Source organism: Zingiber officinale, chromosome 9B (assembly GCF_018446385.1).
Source record: "Zingiber officinale cultivar Zhangliang chromosome 9B, Zo_v1.1, whole genome shotgun sequence".
Lineage (NCBI taxonomy): Eukaryota > Viridiplantae > Streptophyta > Magnoliopsida > Zingiberales > Zingiberaceae > Zingiber > Zingiber officinale.
The window spans coordinates 115792425-115812426 of NC_056003.1; the positions used below are offsets into that span (position 1 = coordinate 115792425).

The 20002-nt window shown below is 36.7% G+C and overlaps 3 protein-coding genes across 6 annotated transcripts; 2 read left to right on the top strand and 1 right to left on the bottom strand.

Moving 5' to 3' along the window:
- The first annotated feature begins 709 nt into the window (after positions 1 to 709).
- On the top strand, positions 710 to 1895 carry LOC122024184 (RING-H2 finger protein ATL64-like). The gene has a single exon (XM_042582746.1). It carries the CDS (start codon positions 738 to 740, stop codon positions 1629 to 1631), a length of 894 nt encoding a protein of 297 aa, XP_042438680.1. The 5' UTR covers positions 710 to 737; the 3' UTR covers positions 1632 to 1895.
- A 102-nt stretch (positions 1896 to 1997) lies between these two features.
- On the top strand, positions 1998 to 5995 carry LOC122024183 (protein REPRESSOR OF SILENCING 3-like). Of its 4 annotated transcripts, none has more exons than XM_042582744.1 (6): positions 1998 to 2325; positions 2405 to 2621; positions 2758 to 3018; positions 3711 to 3944; positions 4602 to 5021; positions 5154 to 5995. In XM_042582744.1, exons 3-6 carry the CDS (start codon positions 2773 to 2775, stop codon positions 5874 to 5876), a joined length of 1623 nt encoding a protein of 540 aa, XP_042438678.1. In that variant the 5' UTR covers positions 1998 to 2325; positions 2405 to 2621; positions 2758 to 2772; the 3' UTR covers positions 5877 to 5995. The 4 variants fall into 4 exon arrangements, with proteins under 4 accessions (XP_042438678.1, XP_042438679.1, XP_042438676.1 ...); XM_042582745.1 differs by having other exon boundaries at positions 2761 to 3018; XM_042582742.1 differs by lacking the exon at positions 2405 to 2621.
- Positions 5996 to 6278: 283 nt separating this feature from the next.
- LOC122024003 (cycloartenol synthase-like) lies at positions 6279 to 18754 on the bottom strand. The gene is made up of 18 exons (XM_042582485.1): positions 18557 to 18754; positions 18102 to 18287; positions 17768 to 17857; positions 17476 to 17670; positions 17119 to 17203; positions 15856 to 16022; positions 12287 to 12475; positions 11137 to 11250; positions 10931 to 11053; positions 10698 to 10820; positions 10534 to 10632; positions 10403 to 10459; positions 9149 to 9195; positions 8909 to 9052; positions 8208 to 8385; positions 7660 to 7740; positions 7025 to 7108; positions 6279 to 6461 (listed from the first exon to the last, which is right to left on the bottom strand). Exons 1-18 carry the CDS (start codon positions 18752 to 18754, stop codon positions 6327 to 6329), a joined length of 2295 nt encoding a protein of 764 aa, XP_042438419.1. The 3' UTR covers positions 6279 to 6326.
- Positions 18755 to 20002: the final 1248 nt, after the last annotated feature.

The window sequence follows — 20002 nt, forward strand, 5'->3', positions numbered from 1 at the left end:
TTCAGGTGGAAAAAAAATCGTGCTTAATTTGATAGAAAATATATTAAAATGAGTATAATTCTTCTTAAAATCAGTACTTTATACTAGAATCGAATATATTTTCTATCAAAATTGCCCCTCATATTTTTTTAGATACAAATAGTTTTAAAATGAATATAATTTCTGTTAAATTCAGTACTTTAAACTATAATCGAGTATATTTAAAAAAAATCGTGCTCAATTTAATAAAAAATATACTAAATTCTAATTTAATGTACTAAATTTAAACGAAATTATACTCATTTTTAGATTTTTTATACTAAAAAATATCAGGGACAATTAGATAAATATTTTGACTAGAAAGTGGAAACAAAGATTTTTACCATTGGAATTACATGCAAAATTTTATTTGTCAATGGGGACTACATACAAATTCTCCCAAGGATCAATTATGATAATCGAATAATAATAATAATAATAATAATAATAATAATAATAATAATAATAATAATAATAATGTAGTATATTTTCAACACTCATAAAAAATGATTTTAATTTGAATATATAGATTAAAAACAAGGGTAATTTGCCCTAAAAAAATTTACACAAGGATTTTAGGACAATTTATCCTTAAAATTTTTTGTTAAAATAAAGTACTTTATATATATGGCTATTTTGAGTTAACTAAATAATGACGTAATAATTACGTCATCACATCCCTATATAAACCTGTTTCCCGATAAATCGACGGCGAAGCCATGGCGGAGCCCGGCGATCCCGACTTCGACGACTCCTCCACTGCCGACGCCACCGTAGACCAGGCCAGCTACACGTTCCTTCTGGCCGCGATCGTCTTCCTCTTCTTCGTCGTCTCCTTCGTCTTCCTTTTCTACCTCTACGCCAAGCGCCACCTGCGCCGCCCCCACGTCCTCGTCTTCTCCGCCTCCGACCACGGCGCCTCCTCCGCTCTCCCGCGCGGCCTCGAAGCTACCGTCCTCCGATCGATCCCTGTCTCCGTCTACCGCGCCGCGGAGTTCGGGAACGGGATCGAGTGCGCCGTGTGCCTCTGCGAGCTCACCGACGGCGAGGCGGCTCGGATCCTACCCAAGTGCGGCCACGGATTCCACCTCGAGTGCATCGACAGGTGGTTCCGCTCTCACTCCACTTGCCCTCTCTGTCGGAGCTCTGTCGTCGCCGAACCATTCCCAGTCCTAAACCCCAATTACCTCGTCGCCGGATCCGGAATTCCAATCCATGAATCGCCCGCCTTGCCATCGGACCAGCAGCAAACGAGTGAAGCCCCTTCGAGCTCTTCGGTCCGATCGAAGAAGCCAAAAGGGGATCTTGTGATTGAGATACCGAGGAGGGTGGCGGAGGGGTTTCCCTCGCCCGTATCTCCGCTGCTGACGAGCAGGAACGCCGGTGAGGAGATGAGGACGCCGGGTTCGCCGAGGCTTCGGGCGCTGAGGCGGCGCTGGAGCATCGGGAAGCGAACGCCTCCGACCGCCTCTGCGTGTAGTCCCATGGGAAGTGATCTCGAGCAGGAATTTGTCTGGTTTTGCGGAGAGGGAAGCGATCCGCCAGCGAAATCTCCGGCGAACTCCCTACTGGAAATTACCAAACCGCACGAAGTACACGAAGCAGGTGTTTGAGGAAATGCCCCAGTGAAGAACTAGGATTGCATTAGAAGATTAAATTTTGAAAACGTCGTATAAAGTGATTTCTGATCCACATTGCTTGTAGTTTCGCTTGTAAATGAGTTCTACGATTACAATTTGAAGTCAAATCATTATCATCGTGAGGAAATTGCCTAAAAACCCTAGTAAAATCACGGGAAGTTTGATGACAACAACAACAACAACAAAAAAAAAAAATCCAAAGAAAAGCAAGATTGATTGCTGTTGGCGATGAACAGATGATCCGAGAAAGAAGACAGAAATCGCGAAGCAAACATCGAGGTGCGACACTTGAAGTTGCCTTCTTCTGCGCTGAGAACTCCCGCAGAGTTCCTTCTTCCGATTAATCCCACCGGCGAACCGCTGCTCGAATCACGGCTCCTCTTCGCCTGAGGATCGGAGAAGAAGAGTTGGGCGAAGGATTGGAAGATGCTCTACTTCCGCCGCTGGGTCAATGTCCTCAACCCGGTCTTCTAAATCGCCGTTATAAAAACTGAGTCAAAATTAAATTTTGACCCGGTTTGCGTAAACCGAGCTGAGTTTAGGAACCCTAACACCGCGCCCGACTTCGATTAGATTTCTTCTACTTGAGACGGCGAAATCGAAGGCACTGACCCAGCGGCGGCGAATCGGAGGAAGGGAGCTCCGTAGGAATTTTTCAGCGCCGAAGGTAAACTCAAACTTCGCGCTTCCAATTTTTTCGACTCGGTTTCTGTGTTCTTCTCTGGATCGGCTGTTCTTCACCATAGGAATCAAAATCCTTGATCGGCGAGAAGATGTCGGTGTAAGGCATCGTGAGCTTTGCTCGCCGTCGACAAACGAAAAAGCTTTTTTTGTTCATCGTCTAACGATCGTAGAAATCATGAACAAGTTGAACTTCAAGCAAAGTTACATTTTGTTCTTCAAGCTGTAGCTTTGCCTGTGAGAGATCGCGAGGTGTTTGAGATTGATACTACAAAGACTCAAGTATATCTAGATCTTTCAATGTTCATCATGTCAATTGTTAATTCGATTCCACTCTGTTTTATGTCTGTTTCTATCCATATACTGCCTGTTAATTTAACCTTAAGCACTATCATTCTCATTTGTTCACATCTGATAGTAGGTGGAGGCAGAAATGGGGTTGGAGATGGCAAAAGGAGAAGAGATTGCTGCGACAACTGCTTTAGTTGCCGATTCAACCATCAAAAGGATCTTCATTGGTGGATTGAGTGCGACTGTGACGACTTCTGATATGGAGACGACGTTCTCGCCCTTGGGCAAGATTCATAATGTAGAATTTGTGCGCTCAGATGGTCGGAGCTTTGCTTTCATGGACTTCGAGCCGAACTCTGAGAAAAGCTTGGCAAAGCTCTTTGCAGTTGTGAGTTGCCTTGACCCAATTTGTCTTATTCCTTTTTTTTTTTTTTTAAGTGTTTAGGATAAAGGCTTCTATTTCTTATATCATTATGTTCTCCAACATCTAACACTCGATTTCGTCACATACAAGACTTATTCTGTGATTTTTTAGAAATATTCTTGTTGAAGATTCACAGATTTGTTGGATAGAGTAGGAAGACCTTTCAACAGGTTTATTTTCTTAAAATTCATTGAGTAATCCGCTAATGTTCCCCTAACATTATGGATGGAAAGAAGACATTGTAAAATTGTAACTCGATATGAACTTGTTGATAGACCTAAAAGATAGTTAAAGTCCTACATATACTGATGGATACTCAAGATTGTTTCTTCTATAAATTCCTTGTCTAGGATTAGTGTGACAATATTAGATACGATCTAATATTAGTACATGATCTGACTTGACTGAAACATGATTAACAGAGGTAAAATGCAAAAATGATGACGTGATTCAAATATATAAATATGATTTTATATTGATCATTTGTTTGGGATTGTTTTTATAGATTCATGTTTCCATGTGAAAGCCCTTTGCTTCTCAAATAATACTAGTCAATGAGATTTTATTTTGTTTCCCCACCACTGCTGCTTACATAGATGATGAACCACTAGATAATTGTTTAGCCATCGAAGGATTTCTAACTCGATTGCCTGCAGTACAATGGATGCGCTTGGAAAGGAGGGAAGCTGCGACTTGAAAAGGCTAAAGAACATTATCTCACTCGCTTGCAGCGAGAGTGGGCTGAAGATGCAAGCATAAATGTGCTAGATGATCTCAATGCCGAGAAAAGTTCAGATCATCCAAACAAGTTGGAAATCCTGGCACACAAGTCAAAATGCCAAAACTTGGAGAATGCAAAACTCCAAATATATTTTCCAAAGCTGCGAAAGGTGTGCCCTTTTTTGCATATAAGAAAAGAAAATTCTTACCTATGGGAATGATCAGTGAGCCCATGCCAAAATATGGACCAGTGCATTCGTTCTCTTCTATTATTTCGGGTTAATTGATAACCGTTATGTGAAACTTCACGTTTATGATAACATTTAAATTTTTTAAAACAATCACAACATTTAAGTATTAGTTTCAAATATCATCCGTTTGCACTCATCAATTGATGTTATGTTGGTGATGTGGTAATCGGTTATTTAGTCTACAGCATTTACTGACTAAGAACCAGTCATGCCATGTCAACAACTTAAATAGAAAAAGGATATTAAGGACAATGCCGACATTAGTTTCCCATATCTTCCTTATGCACTTGAGTTGATGATGTGGCATGACTAGTACCTAGTCCGCAGATGATGTAGATAGATTTGGCATTTTACCATGTTGTCATCAATCATCAATTTAACAGCGAATGAACAGACAAATGCTAGATTTGAAACTAAAACCGAAAGATCGTGTTAAATTTAAAAGCTTATCTGCCTTATGATATCATTACAAGATCAAAATGAATCCATTTTCAATCACTCTTTATATTTGGTTAGTAATCTTTCCCAGCACTCTATTTGGAAGAAAGAATTTGATTTATAACTGATGTTCTATAGGTAAAGCCGGTGCCCTTTAAAGGAACAGGGAAGCACAAATACAGTTTTCAACGAATCGAAGTTCCTTCTCTACCGATTCATTTTTGTGACTGTGAAGAACACTGTGGCCCATCTGAAATGGCGAACGAAACATACATGTCTGCGCTGAACTCTGCAGCATATAATAAAGAGAGAAGTATAATGACAAGTGTGATGAACAAGTTCCTTGAAAAGGAAGGGAATAAGGTCCCCGAACCTGGGATGGTGAACTTTTCGAAAGAAGGGATAGCTGTTGATACTGCTGGTGGTGATGTTCAATTGAATGAAACAGATGAAGCTCTGGAAGAGGATGCAGACAATCTTGTCACTAACATCGGGGTGGGACAAAGCGACGACATGCTCATGCAGTTACTAGGAAAGAAAACTAATCTTATGGATCAGGTATCTGGTTGATTCTGAAGGTGTCATAAATGAACATTATGTTTTGATAAACAACAATAAACATTTAAACTTAGTTAAGTTATTTTGTGTTAGTAAGATACAGCTAACACTTCATCTTTTACTGTACTATAGGTTCATGAATCGGGAAAAAGTAAGCCTCGGCCATCTACAGATGGCCATCTTCGAGACAAAGCACATTCTTGTAAGAGGCAAATAATTGCATCCGCTGATACTGAAGTTGCACCAAGCCAAGCAGCCCGGTCAATCCCAGTAGAGACTGACGAAAAGTTTGCTTCTGGATTGCCGAAAAGTAAAACAGAGGCCATTTTGGATGAAGATTCCCCTTCCAAAATGCAAACTGAACATGACACGGATAGTCTTGCATTGGCAAAAACCAACACTTGGATACAGAAATCCTCTTGGAGAGATCTTGTTGGGGAGTCCAGTGGCAACACATTCAGCATTTCCACTATATTACCGGCATCGAAGACACTGAAAGCGAATGATTCAGCCACCAAGACTACCGGTGCACCGAAGAAGAGGAAAATGCAATCTGACATGGAGAGTTCGGTGAATGTCGAGGTCAAAAAAGCCATTGTATTTGAGAAAGCTGCAGCATCATCAAGTCTGAGAGGAGACTTAGCCCCCAGCGATCACAATGTTGCAGAGAATCAGAGCAGCCACCAGGGACAGAAGAGAAGTATCCCGAAAATTAACATCGGCGAGGTCTGCACCTTCATGCACAGTGCCCAGTCCGAGAAGGAGTGGTCGAGGGCAAAAGCAGTACTAAGTGGCTACATCAAGAAGAAAGGTGATGGCTCCCACGAAGCTAAAGCTAAGCCACATAGGAGGTGATCAGAAGCTCGATTTGATTTCTTGATGCTTTTCGGCAGGACAAGGTTTATCCTAACTGTCTTAACTGTTATTTGTGAATCAACTTCTATATTTTGAGAAGATTTTAATTCTCTCTCCCACATATTTCGTTACTTGTGGGTCTTGTTTGATAACATAGAATCAAGAAAAGGAAAAGGGAACAGAAATGAGCCATCCAGTGGCTGCTAGAATGATAATTTGGAACAGAGTCTAGCAACTGAACAAAGTCTGTGAATGCTAACCATATGTAATTTATAGGAGAAATGGGTAGCCATGTCACCCGGCTTCAAGAAGATCGCGGTCTAGATAACCCATGCAAAAGGTCCTCCAATAAAATTGTAGTAGTGCATCACATAATTTCATCACAAGTAGAGACTTACATAGCAAGGATCCGTAATACATGCATGATAATTATGCTCACAATAAATTTAATCATATCATTGCGAAAGGCAGGCCTTGAGGGGACAATATCCGAGTGCGATATTCTCCGAGTGCCCATATTGGAAATATGCTTCTATATGCCGAATTGCTGAGTGTGCAGTTTTTACAGAAGACTCCCATAATCTCCTACACAAATAAATAGTGATAGTTTGAATATTATTGTTGATATTGTCTTCTACAGAAATGGAAGGGATAAATTCAGTTTGATGACGAAAGAAGAGCAAGAGAGAGCTAAACAAATATAAGTATTTAAATAATGTAGTAGCAAAAAATTGTTATCAACTAAGAATGCAATAAGAATTACAAAATATATACTAATTGAGATAAACAACTTGATTAGAGAACAGAAAATCACATTTGATGACCAGAGTTTTCTTTTTCAAATGCAACCTATAGCTCTAAATTTGTCAAAATATTCTCAATATTTTCAAACTGCCATCATTTTACTCCTAATCATTAACATCATCAATATAATTGATCTAAGGAAATAATGACATGAAAGGTATGTCATATATGCACTATGCTATTTTTAATAGTCTGGGGATGAAATGACAATAGTTTGGTGTTTGATAGTCTGGGGATGAAATTTGGTGTTTGATATAAAAAAGACAGTCCGATGTACTAAGTTTTCACCATGTGGAGTTCTGAGAAAGGATCGAATTAAAAAAAAAATAGAAGAAATGTCTTACTTGTTGGGGAAACTCTCCATTTTCCATTTGCATATTTATTAATACCTTTGCTGCTCTATGCAGTGGTTTTGTATCTATGTCACCCTATTCGAACACAAAATTGAAAGAAGTAACGTTACTTCATCTATTACATCATTACGTTCAAAAACATTCAATGAACACAGAGAATGGATATAAATTCTTATATGAGTTTTAAATATTTTGAATCTATTAATCAATAGAGATCTATTGATGATGTATCAGTGATGCACTCAAAGAAATCTTATAGATAGTGATTTAGAAATCACAAATAGTTGAGACTTATAGCCCTTTAGCAACCCCAAATAGCCCATGTAAAAAAGAACCTCTTCTCCTAAGGTTAACCTTTTTGAACATGGTAATTTTGAACATTAATTTGAATTATTTCTAGTTCTTTCAAAGATCTTAAGACAAGAAAACACTCGCACCATAATCTTTATTAAATCAACATTATTTCACTCATTTTGCATTAACTTGCACAGGATATTTTCATTCTTTGCTTCCTCCACACCATACTTCCAATCTTTCTTCATTCACTAAATAAAAAAATTGCTTGTGAATTTGTAATCCTAAGAAATCTAAGCCTTCATGAGATTTGTGATTGACAGAAAATTGACCTGTCCAGCATCAATTAGAGCTAGCATTGCCCAGCTTGTATTCACTGCATGAATCTTGTTGCCCTCAAGATTTGTATAAACCTGCCCAAAGAGAACTCGAGAAATATTGAATAATGTGAAAAATAAAGTGGTTAGTAACTTCTAAATCAGTCAAGATGCCAGTTTGCCACAATCATAATTATAGGATACACGAAATAGAATTCGAATAGAGTTTATTAAGTAACTTATGTAGAAATATTCAGAATCAGATGCCAGTATGTTACTTGATTCATAAACATCTTGGCTAATACAAAAACATGAAACAACCTAATGAATCAATCTGGTGATAAAAAAAAATCTTTCTAGCTAAATTTGATATCTCGCTATAACATAAAAAGGAAAAGGACATGTTACTAGCTACTCGTACCACGACCATAAACATTCACTTGCATGTTAAAAACAAAAAGAGAAGAGAATATCATATGAAAAAATGAACTAAAACCCATATAATGGTGCTGATTCATGGAAGAAGCTGGAAAAGACAAATGGGTAATCAGTTAGGAATTAACCTTATCTTGACATGAAAGATAACTTTCTCCCCAGCCACCAGAGGCAAGTTGTTTAGATAACAGAAAGTTGCACGCCTTTCGGATACAAGAGCTGCTCTCGGATGTCCTTCCAGCAGCAATCAATCCGGCTACTCCAAACCATGTGCCATAAGTGAAGCAAACTCCCCAACATCCATACCTATTAGAAGAAGTTAACAGTATGTAACAAAAGTTTAAATGCCTTAATAGCACTTTTATAATAAATGATTGCAAAGATTTTGTTCTTGGCAATACCAAAATAAGACTAGTGACATGATAGTTCAGCAAGATGGATCTTTAGGAATTAGTAACCGCCAATCTAGATTATAACACATTAGCTTGATGAATCATTAAAGAAACAGGATATTTAATTTTACAAATATGATTTTGTAATGCAACACCAAAATTGGCTGGCAAAATAGGAACTTGGACAAAAATGATCAAGAGGATAGTCTTACATTTGTTGTTACTAATTCTTCTGACCGAAAAATACACCCCGAAAGAATCAAAAGAAGAATTTTATAAATTTAAAAACTTATGGATCATATTTCTTTTTTTATATATATATATAAATTGATAATAAAACTCATTTTTTCATAAAATAAAATCTCAGTTTATCCCAATAAAAAATTTAAGATCCTACAAAATGAATTTAAATGAAATGGACAACTATAAGTGCATACCATGAACCATCATCTCCCTGTGTCTTTTCAAGAAAACGTGCTGATTTGTTTATACAATCATCTATCTCATCTCGCCGATGGCCTGGATATAACTTTTTAAATGATGTCAATGCCTGAATAATTGAAGAGGTGCATTTGACATATCTGTAAAAAAACATTTGCAATTCAATTGCAAATAAAAGAATTAAAGTAACTAAATAGAAAATATTATATTAATAAATGGAAGTGATGGAATCTTACGAGTAATCAATAATAATGTCTTCAAATGTTTCAGAAGGATTAATAGTCTGTAAAAAAAAAAACAAATTTAGTAAGTGAAGATTGCCATGACTTTAGTAGAAGAGTGACATATAATTATCTTTCCTAATTTATAGATAAAAATTCTAGATTCTTATCAACCAATCCAATAGACCAATCAAAACTGTCTGCAATATAACTAAGGCATAAGGTTTGTCAACTTATACTTCAGTTTCCACAAAAGATGTTGCCTTAAGAAAGAAGCTAAGTTGATTGTATATTGTTCCAACAAGTAAAGATAGAGCAAGTTCTGTTAAATTGTACATTGTGTTCTCATTCCCCAACTCTGTCCCATACACAACTGGAAAATATTCGTGGATTTAATTCTTTCTTCTAAGGGCATCCGTAGTCATAAATCTCTTAAAGAGGTTTATGCTCTGCCACATCAAAAGTTAAAAGCCTTACTTCTTTTAAAAATCACTCTCTATTATCATAAAACCTCTCTTTTTTAAAAACTCCACTTCTTTTAAAATTCTCTCTTTATCCTCTCTCCACTATTTTTTTTTTTGTAAACATGGTCCCAAGATTTTGATACAGGTTTATAAAAAAAACTATAAACCCCACCTATGTAGTGGGGGAGAGGTTTATATTGAAAGATTTATAGCATAAATTACATGTTATAAACCTCCCACTGCAAATGTCCTAAAAATTAGAAAAAGATACCAGTCCGTTAAGAAATTCACTTTTTTTATTTTGAAATTGAAAAGGAACATATAATAAGATTTTCTAAATATAAACTAGCCACACCAATTTGTATGTTCCAAAATTTATTTCTTTCCTTAATTTTTTGCCGTCTTATTCCTCTTGCGCTTTCCTCAACTATCCAAAGTATGTATGGTTCTGGAATTCACATAAGAATGCCTTGAACTAATGATCTAAGGAATTGGTTAATAATAATAATAATAATAGTAAACAATAATTAATCTCATTTTTACATCTTTAAAATTACATTTCGTAAATGCTCATGTGCTTCATCAACACATGCATGTTGTCTCCTTCCCATTCTTAGGCTAAAAGAACCTTTATGCCTCAATTTAATTACTTGGAAAATTAATAACTTCAAGGATAACCCTTGCTAGTGTTATATAAACAACTCTTGTTTGTCCAAAGTGAATTAATCTATGAGCAAACTCCAGATACATGATTGAGAAACATATGCAGAATGCAACATCAACAAAATGTTCTTGGAGTGCATACCTCCAACCAAGTGTAAGATCTTGTAAGTTCATAAGTACCAAAACCACCGTCCTTGTTCTGCAACAGAAGCACAATTAGAAGTTCATAAGTAGCTACTGTTAAGTATTTGCATCTATTAGTAATACGTTTACCATTAGTGAAAGGATGAAATTAACCGCATCATATAGCTTCCTTGCTTCAATTGGATCACCAACAATCTTTGGAGAAGCCTTAGATAACAAGAGGGCAGCCTACAGAAGAAACATAAGCATAAAAATCAAGAAATTTGGCTTGACAATAGAAGGTAGTTAGTTACCTTAAGTGCTTCTGCTGTGCAATCTGAGACAACCCACCCTTGATCTGCAGTGGTAAAGGTCCATGCACCTTTGGAGATGTGGCGGTACCAAAACTCAAGATCACCAGGGCAATCTTCAAGGATCTTCCAATCAGAAAGAAGAGAAAACTTAATGTACTTACATATTCAATAAAGGGTAAATATTCGGTAGAAGAATACACATACTTTTGAGAACTTTGTTAAAAAATGCAAACCTGTGAGCATTTTAAGAATTCGTGAGCCTTCTTGAGTGTTTCACCAAATTCCTCAGAAAGATCAGTTGACATAATTGCTTGAACAGCAAAAGTTGTGTCCCACACCTGGCTGCCATTACAGCCCTACAAAATTAACAATACAACAACAACTTCTTTTACACATAACAAAACTAATAAGAGTACATGTGTTACATATTCTAGCATACCTGCATTTTCATTCCATCTTCAGCTAACCATAGATAATCATATATTCGTGGAAGATGTAACTTAAATGCCTCTGAATTTGGGTCTTCAATCCAGACGCAAAGCATATTAAGTACCTATAAAGATGAAGTTTTAGAAGAAAACAACATTTCTTGCATAATTGCTGCATAAATTGTTAAACATTTAGAGTGTTGGTCAGAAAGAAAAACTGGCTTGAGTTTTTCATTCACATTCTATTTAACTCGTATACTAAAATGATAAACTCTACATGGAAATATATTGAGCGTCAAGTACTAATGCATCATGATATGTGGAACAGGATGATACTGACAATGAAAAGTAAAAAAAGAAAGGGAAAAAGACATCTCACAAAGAGGAAAAAGGAATTTCTCGTAGAGAAGGCCTCGAAGTTGAATTCCAAGCTCATAAAAGGACAATTATAATTGGGCTGGTATTAAACAAATGCAATTTAAAGTTTAATTTTAAACATAATCCTTTGTTAGATAAATATGAAATATAAGTTAAAATCAAGTTTACATCCAACAACATGAAGTGCTTCCGTGATATAGTGTGTGTGTCTGTATATATATATATAAGATTTAGAGAAAAGAAGGGGAAAAAGCTTCTATAGTATTTTATAGGCATTCATACCATAATATTCGAACACTAAGAATTAGATGGGTTTTTTAAACATACAAAGGAACAAGACATTAAGACTTCTGAAGTTGAGGTAAAGGTTATACTTTAAAGTCAGCATCCTAACTTTTTTATGTAGACATTTGTTCTTCCAGAAATGTGCAAAATTACCTCATAGGTCTAATTGCAATCAGCATTTGTAATTAACTGCATTCATCAGTAAAAATAGCTCGTCTCTTAACATCAAAGAATATCTGGATCATCAAAACCATAGAGTATCCAGAAGGCACATAAAACAGATACGAATACCTCAGAAAGGATGATAGTTTTGATTAAATACTTCTTTATAAGCTGCATGATTTGCATCTCAACTTCTAGAAATAGGTTCTTCTAATGGACAAGCTATATATAGTTCTTGGTTGTTATGCACTTATGATGAATTGCCGATAATGAATCCTATCGTTTGCTATAAAAATTGATAGTAATCAACTTCTTCAAAGAAATCTTTTGGCTTACCTTGTTAACTGCACCCATGCAAATATATCTAGTATTCTCATCTTCATAATGAATATGCTGGATAGCAGTATTAATAGCCTTCTCTCTCAACTTGCTACAAGGCCAATGCATTAAAATAGGTTCAACAATTTTATGAAGGAATGCCCAAAAGATGTCTTGTATAAATGGATGTGGATAGTACAAATCTTCCTGAAACATACATCATCAAGCCAAACAAAAAAAGAGCATTTAGTATATACTAATAATTAAGCATCACAACTTATTATAGTCACCAATTACAAAGTTATTTAATTCATTTTATGATTTTCTAGTAAATGCACTTTGTGCTTAAGAAATTTGTGTATAAAAAGAAAGAAAAGTTTTCAGGAGTATCCCATTGAGGGTAAGGAGTTGACAAGAGCTAGATGATGTTACACGAGGAGGCAATTTTAAAGCCTATGGAGAGAAGAGACAGTAAAATAAATGCTACCACCATTATGAGAGAAGGGCAAGCCTATGAACATTTAAGTCAATGATTCCAAGTTCTTGAGATTTACAATTAGACAAAAAAAACAATTGCTCTTGAAATCAACTGAGAAAAAGAGGATGAGCCAATTTAATAAATCACCCATTTAGCAGCTTTGAAGATGTAGGAAGAAATTATGGAGAACAAAAAGTACAACATTCATGTGGGCAAGGCATCCATCGTTGTTTAAGTGTCTAGCTCTCTAAGGAGTTATCCATGAAACAATTTTATGCTAGGAATCTCAAGGATGCTTGGATAAGAAGTTAGAAGTCAAAGAAACTTTGTTGAGAGGATGCTAAATTACTCCCAAAGAAATCTATAAATATTCCAAGGTAGTTTTGATGTGATCAACCAAGTTAAGTTAGGTCCTGTTGGTGTTTAACTCCTGTGTCTAAGTGTGCAGGAATTTAGGAGCACAGGAAGTCGAGCGAAAGACGCAACTAGTGAGAAGGACAGCATGGGAGAGAGACGACGGGCTTAGTGCGTCGGAGGGACGAGGTGCTGCGGAAGAGTACATTGGCGGACGAGAAGGAGACGTGCACGACATTTCTGAGGGACGAGAAACCAAAGCGGAAGGTTGCTCGAGGAGGCCGGAAAATGGGTTCGGGTGAGCCCTATTTCGGATGGCCGAAATCATCTAAGTGAGTGGAATTGGAGCGGAAGGCTTGGACCAATACGAGCGGAATCGAAGCAGAAGATTGAGATCAAAAGTCAACACAAGGTTGACTTATTTCGTCCAGCCCCCGGACCGATCCATGCGCCTGGACTTGGTCCGGCTACCCTGACCCCCTGGAGAGCCCGAGGGCACCTCGGCTCGGCAATGCTGCGGAGGCGGATTCAACCCGGTTCGGGAGTCCGAAACTGGTCCAAGCACTTGGACTAGAAAGTTTATTGAAACTCAACTTGTCACGAGCTATTGCGATGCGGATAAAATTCTATCCGAGTCCAGGGCTATAAATACAACCCTGATCTCAGTAGTGCAATAGAACACTTGTAATCGATTTGCCTTTTGTTTAGCTTTGCAAATTGAGTGCTTTAACTGTAGGAAGAGGCTTCTCCACCTGAATGAGATTTTAGTGACCTTTAACTTCCTTGGATTAGCAATCCGCTAATTGCAACCAAGTAACTCTTCCTGTTCTTTTAATTCTCTTATGCAAGTGTTTATTTTTATTAAGTTATAAAGTCGAGGAAGATTTGTTGTTTTTATTGTACAGGCTATTCACCCTCCTCTAGCCGCCAAGGGACCAACAAAATCTACCTAGACAATGGGAGGAGTAAGGACATGTTGAGAAGATATTTCTAGTGGAATAAATTTTAAGTCCGTAGATAACTTAGAATGCAGATACAATGAGAGCTTCAGAATCAACTAACAAACATTCTCAACACATATCTTCAAAGAATAATTAGCACTTAGACAATCATACATATGCTAGCTCCATAATATACATGAAGATAATGTATGCTTCAAAATGGAGCATTAAAAAAAAAACCCATCATCCAATAGGAGTTGAGGATGCCATCACACATAAATATCAAGAAATGAAGTTTGGGCCGTGAAAAAGTAAGAAATGTGTTCATATCCTCATACTACAAAATAATGCATAAAAGAGTCTTGGTCTGTATTACAATGCTAGAAGTCAACTTGCACAAGGGACTCATTACAAATCTTATATCCCCATGCTACAAAATAATGCATAAAAGTGACCTCTTCTGTATTACTCACTATGATAGCAACCAACTTGCATAAAGGACTCAATGCAAACCTTAACCTTTGGTTTACTACTAATACAGAGTCTAGTACCTCATTTCTATAAATAGTTATCTAACTCACTGTATCTCTTCCCATCAACATTTATTTGGACTGAATGTACTTATGATTAAGGTTTAAAATCTCGACTCGTGTCGAGATTTCGGTCTCAAACCGGAATGATACAGTTTTGGTATTTTTTTTATTTATATATAGTAATTATCAGATAAATATGTTTATTATGTATAATTTAAAAATAAGCCGTATATTGATTTTATATAAGTTCTCAATTATTGAACAACTTAATATTGTTATACAAAATAATTAAATATAATTTTCTTTAAAGAAAATTGACCTATGAATAACTCGAATTAAAATTGATACATTATAATATGTAACCTTGCTAATACCAAAAGAAGTGGTGTGAACTAGATGGAATCATTGGTTCTCGTAATATTCTATTTAGGTCAACTCTGTAGTTCTCCAAACCCTAGATTAAACAATCATAATTATATAAATTAATACAAAGATGCCATTTTATATATAATAATTATATAAACAAACTATTTCTTCATTTAATTAATTATTACTATAAATAATATATATTTAAAATAGTAAAAAATATCAGAATATTAATTAAACATTAAAATAGTAAAAATATACAAAATAATAAAAAAATTATCAGAATATAAATTTGATTTATTAGAATTTTTTATACTTTTTAGAATTTTAAAATAAAATTTAAAATAGTAAAAGAATTTCAGAATATCAATTAATAAAATTAATAATTTTTTTTAATATTTTAAAAATATTTTATATATATTTTATTGGGATAATTTAATTAAGTTTATGAAAGCTTCTTTGAAATATCACACTTAAGTTGGGAATTGATTCAATTAAATAAATCACAATTTTAATTTTGAACAGTAGCATTGCCCGTGAACGCTTATGGCGGCGCCAGAGGCATACTGCGATGCCTCTGGCGACGTCGAAAGTGTTGTGGGACGCCTTTGACCCACTTATGTCGCGCGACATGCGTGCGTGAAGGACGAATGACACATGCAAAATTGAGGAGCATATTGTGCCAGTTTTGCTCCCCAAGTAAAAACTATCCGTGCCGCCTGACATGGAACGATATTTCAATCATTGCTTATGATAATAATCATACTACCTCATAATTATTAGTTACTCTAAGACACATTTAGATACACTGTAGACACTATAATAAATAGGAAAAAAAATACAATGACATGCATGATAACATTACATCCATTTAGTTAGAACTATAGGAGAATAAGGAGTAGAAGAATTGCACACCTTTGCGCATTCCTTACGAGCCTGATTCCAATCTATGTGGTCATATGGGCAATGGAATAGCTCATTTCTTAATGATAAGATTATTGGGGTAATTGGGCCAATAAATCTTTTCCCGTATATATATGACATGGGCAAGTAAACCATCCTACAAAAGCACCACATCCGTCCTATAAAACAAAAATATTTGATAAAGTTCAGAGCCTTGTGGTACCATTTACAATATATATGACATGGGCATAGTAGAGCAGGTCTATCACTCCATGTAGAGAAGTGAAATTGGCACTTGTTTAACAAAATAGACTGAACGTTCCACTTATTTTTTATTTGGCAAAAAATTGTACAGATGATATTGTGAATGATCAAAACTAGTTAAGCAATACAACTATGTCTAGGTAGAGGTATAAACCGCATGGAATGATGTTCTTCAAAATTCATGTAGGAATGACAACCCTAATAGAGAGATAATGGAGTTCTCAAATATATACTAAAAATTTGCACCATGTATAAAATTAATATCTTATAGTAATGTAATTTCTCCCAGTAAAGTTATTGTCATATGACTTGGAAGTCTTGGATTCGACTCTCAGAAACAGTCTCTTATAGGTAAGACGGTGTATCATAGACTCTTCCTCGGGATCATGCATTGACAGAAGTTTCATACACTAGACTACTTTTTTTATATATAGTAATGCAATTTTCATGCAAAAAAGTTGGAACCATCTCTAATCTCCACTTTAGTAATCATATAGTTCATCTTAAGCCTAGGAAGTATCTAGAAGACATAAATTACTTTTCTTGATAACTAAGCTACACATAACTTTTGAATAGTAGTGAGAATGTTATTTGATCTTCAAATTTTCAAGTCTCATAAAAGTTACTTCTATCCAATAGGTTTTGGGCTGTAACGAAAACTATATATTAGGCGCATTGCCTGCAATCGAAAATTGTACATGACATGTTATCACAAATGCATGAAGAGTTACAAAACTAGTCATGAAAATTGAAAAGGTCTTAGTATTGTTTAAATTGTGCTCAGAATCATAACTGAAGTTTGTCTAATAAGCAAAAGTCCTCATATATGTTGTTCTTTAGTATTACAGGAGCAGAGCAGGTAGTAAGTGATTGTGAGTTGTGACAACATTCTCCATTATACAAAATTTTAATGTTCTAGCGGTTAGCATTCAACTTATCTATGAGATCATTTACATCCTCTTTTTAGTTACAACTGGATATCCTACTCATTGTTCTCTAACAAATGCATACCTGGATGAATAGGTACAAAGTATGGCAATAACCACATTTCTGGTGGTAAAGGGTTGTTACCAGACCAGTCAAACACTCCAAGCACCTGAATGAATTCAGTGCACAAGAATCAAGGTTCTTCTCTTGGAAATGTGATATAAGTAACAAATAGAACAAAAAGTGCTAAAAAATCCTGTAAGGTTTCATTAGTATCACCAAATGTTTCTATGGCAGGAACCCCATTGGAAGCAAAGCATGCGGCTATATAAGTGAGTATAACCGACCCACAAATGCTTAGTTTAGTGAGGTAACTAGCTTTTGGCTTGTGGAATACATGGATATCAAGCTTTAAGACAAAAGAAAGTCACTATTACTTACGGATAACCACATCTTTCCCCATGATGGTGTATGAGTTGCACTTCCATGGTCTAAGATCCATTTTCTCCCTTTTTCCATTGCCTCATCTCCATCATCAGGTCCTTGTCCAAGCAACCTTAAAGAAACATAACACAATGTCGAACAAAACATAGTACTCTCAGCCTCAATATGCAAGCCCCACCCTCCATCTCTATTCTGCAATACATAAGTATACAACTGACAATTTATCAAAGGATTTAGATCAAGTTTATCGATAAAAAAAAAAGAAAGAAAAACGTCAAGAATATGATACCTGATGGTTGTAGAGATAACGACGGATCTCCTTCTGGTGTTCAGGTGTCAGAACAGTATTTAGAGTTCCAGTAACATGTAAAGTTATTATCTGCACAAATCAAAAGGCAAAAATTTAGTAGACACCTGATATGCATGATAAAATTGTGCATCTTTTCGGTGAGACACATCCACTGCCATAATTTAAGTCTTGTATGACAGTAGACTAAGTCATGTTTTTAAAAAAAAATAAAAAATCACATAAGAGCAATCAAGGCACAATGTTGCAGGAAGTTTAATCTAGAGAAGGGGTTAAGCCGTTATAATTTTTCATATTAAAAGATTCAAGCAAATACCAATCCTGGCAAAAAAAACATTGGGCCTGCAAAATCCCCAGGCCAGTGTCCATCATGTGCTTGGTGAGTAGAAAAAACGCTAATGGCCTTTTTTAAGGAAATCACTAGAGCTTCTTCCGTGACATCTTCATCATCTTGAATCCTGATGATAGGATAGTCCATCTCAAGTGGATTCTCCTTTGCAAACTGCAATAAAGTAAAGAAAATAATAACTGCAATAAAGTAAAGAAAATGATAATCGCAATCACTTCCATAAAAGATAAAACACACACATGCGCGCGCAGAAAAGAATTTGCAAGAGTTGTTTTTTGACCCAAATGAAAGTTGCAAGACATTTCTTTTCTCGTCGCTAAATAACATTGTTGTTGTAGTGATGTCGTGTCCTATCTTTTACATAATGGTAAATCCATCTGCTTTTGGAACTAGAATAGTTTTGAACTACAACTCGATCGTACCTGCATCCGCATAAGCAGATCGGCGCTGTTTTTCTTCTCGAACTGGCTCTCCCGGAAAGCTTCTCGTGCCCTCTCCACCTCCTCGATTTCCTCGGGCGTGCCGAGGCTGGGATCGAACTCCCACACCTGTCTGCCGGCGTGATTGTTGATTGTGCGCAGCAAAAGGCTGGCGCCCTCCGCGATCTTGAGCCTCCACATTGTCAGATCGTAAGAACTGCGCGCGGCTTCGAGTTCACGTACGAATCGATCGAGAGGCTTCACTCTTCGCCTCGAGTGACTGACTACAATTTTATAGTTGAATTGTGAGGCTTCATTCTTGGCGGGAGTCCCTAATTTCCATGAAAATTAGACGATGCCAATGTTTATAAAATATATAAAAAGTTTATCCTATTTTTGGTAATAATAATAATAATAATAATAGTTATAATTATAATAATAATAATAATTATTATTATTATTGATCCGTAGATGATGACGGGTCCCACCCAAAGGAGATCAAAGTCTTGAGAATCGGATGACGTGGAGGGCACGATCTAGCGTGTGGACGAGCGGACAACGTCCAACGTGTGGCCCAGTGGACAACAACCAACGTGTGGCCAAACGGACCATGATCTAGTGTATGGCCGAACAAACAAATGAGCCAATATGTGACCAAGTGAATTAACATATAGTGAAGCACAGCATAACCAGAAAGAGCAATGTGCGTTTGAGCGGATTAAGGATAAGCCGAGCAGAGGACGTAAGACCATGCTAGCGTAGGTTAGACCCGCTCGACCCCCATGCGCCCCCTCGCACATCTTTTTGGGAGTTAGAGCCGCTGACAGCAGGATTGCTCCAACCGACAGAAAGACTTTAGAAGCTTCCAACCGTCGTGTCAGAGGATGGTTAGCCCGTTTAAGGAATAATGTTAGGGGCACTTTTTTGAGTTATCTTTTCATAGAACATATGGGAAAATGTGAGCATACATTGATATGCGTGCACAAATACTACATGACTCTTATAAAGGGGGGGGGGGGTGTTCCTTCGGCACGGAGGTACGAACAACATCTTATATTCTCACGCTCCAACTACAACATTTTTACTATTCTCTGCCGGAGACTGACTTGAGCGTCGGAGGGCCAACGCTGCGAACACCTTCTCAGCTCGGCACTGACGTTCCCCTTTGATTTCAGGGAGTGCGCGGAGTCTCCTAGCGGACGACAGATCCACATGGAGTCTTCATCGAGTCAAGCTGTGAGCTTCGTCATCTCCTCATATTTTGGACACAATCAAATTGGTGTCGTCTGTGGGAACATAGTCTGCATCCAAAATATGAAGATAGAGGACGTTAGACGGCTCACAACTGTGACACTCAATCAAGAGGATTTGGAGGCCTTGATACAAACCCGCGCAGCGAAACTACATCAACAGCAACAAGAATTGGCACTCGACGACCGAGCACCCAAT

Excerpts from the sequence above, each read along its gene's own strand:
- LOC122024184 (XM_042582746.1), top strand. The coding sequence starts at position 738 with ATGGCGGAGCCCGGCGATCCCGACTTCGACGACTCCTCCACTGCCGAC.
- LOC122024183 (XM_042582744.1), top strand. The coding sequence starts at position 2,773 with ATGGGGTTGGAGATGGCAAAAGGAGAAGAGATTGCTGCGACAACTGCT. Across the intron at positions 3,019-3,710 it reads TGGCAAAGCTCTTTGCAGTT|TACAATGGATGCGCTTGGAA; the intron begins GTGAGTTGCCTT and ends GATTGCCTGCAG. Across the intron at positions 5,022-5,153 it reads AAACTAATCTTATGGATCAG|GTTCATGAATCGGGAAAAAG; the intron begins GTATCTGGTTGA and ends ACTGTACTATAG.
- LOC122024003 (XM_042582485.1), bottom strand. The coding sequence starts at position 18,754 with ATGTGGAGGCTCAAGATCGCGGAGGGCGCCAGCCTTTTGCTGCGCACA. Across the intron at positions 10,821-10,930 it reads AATTCTTAAAATGCTCACAG|ATCCTTGAAGATTGCCCTGG; the intron begins GTTTGCATTTTT and ends TCTGATTGGAAG. Across the intron at positions 10,633-10,697 it reads GCACAGCAGAAGCACTTAAG|GCTGCCCTCTTGTTATCTAA; the intron begins GTAACTAACTAC and ends TTTCTTCTGTAG.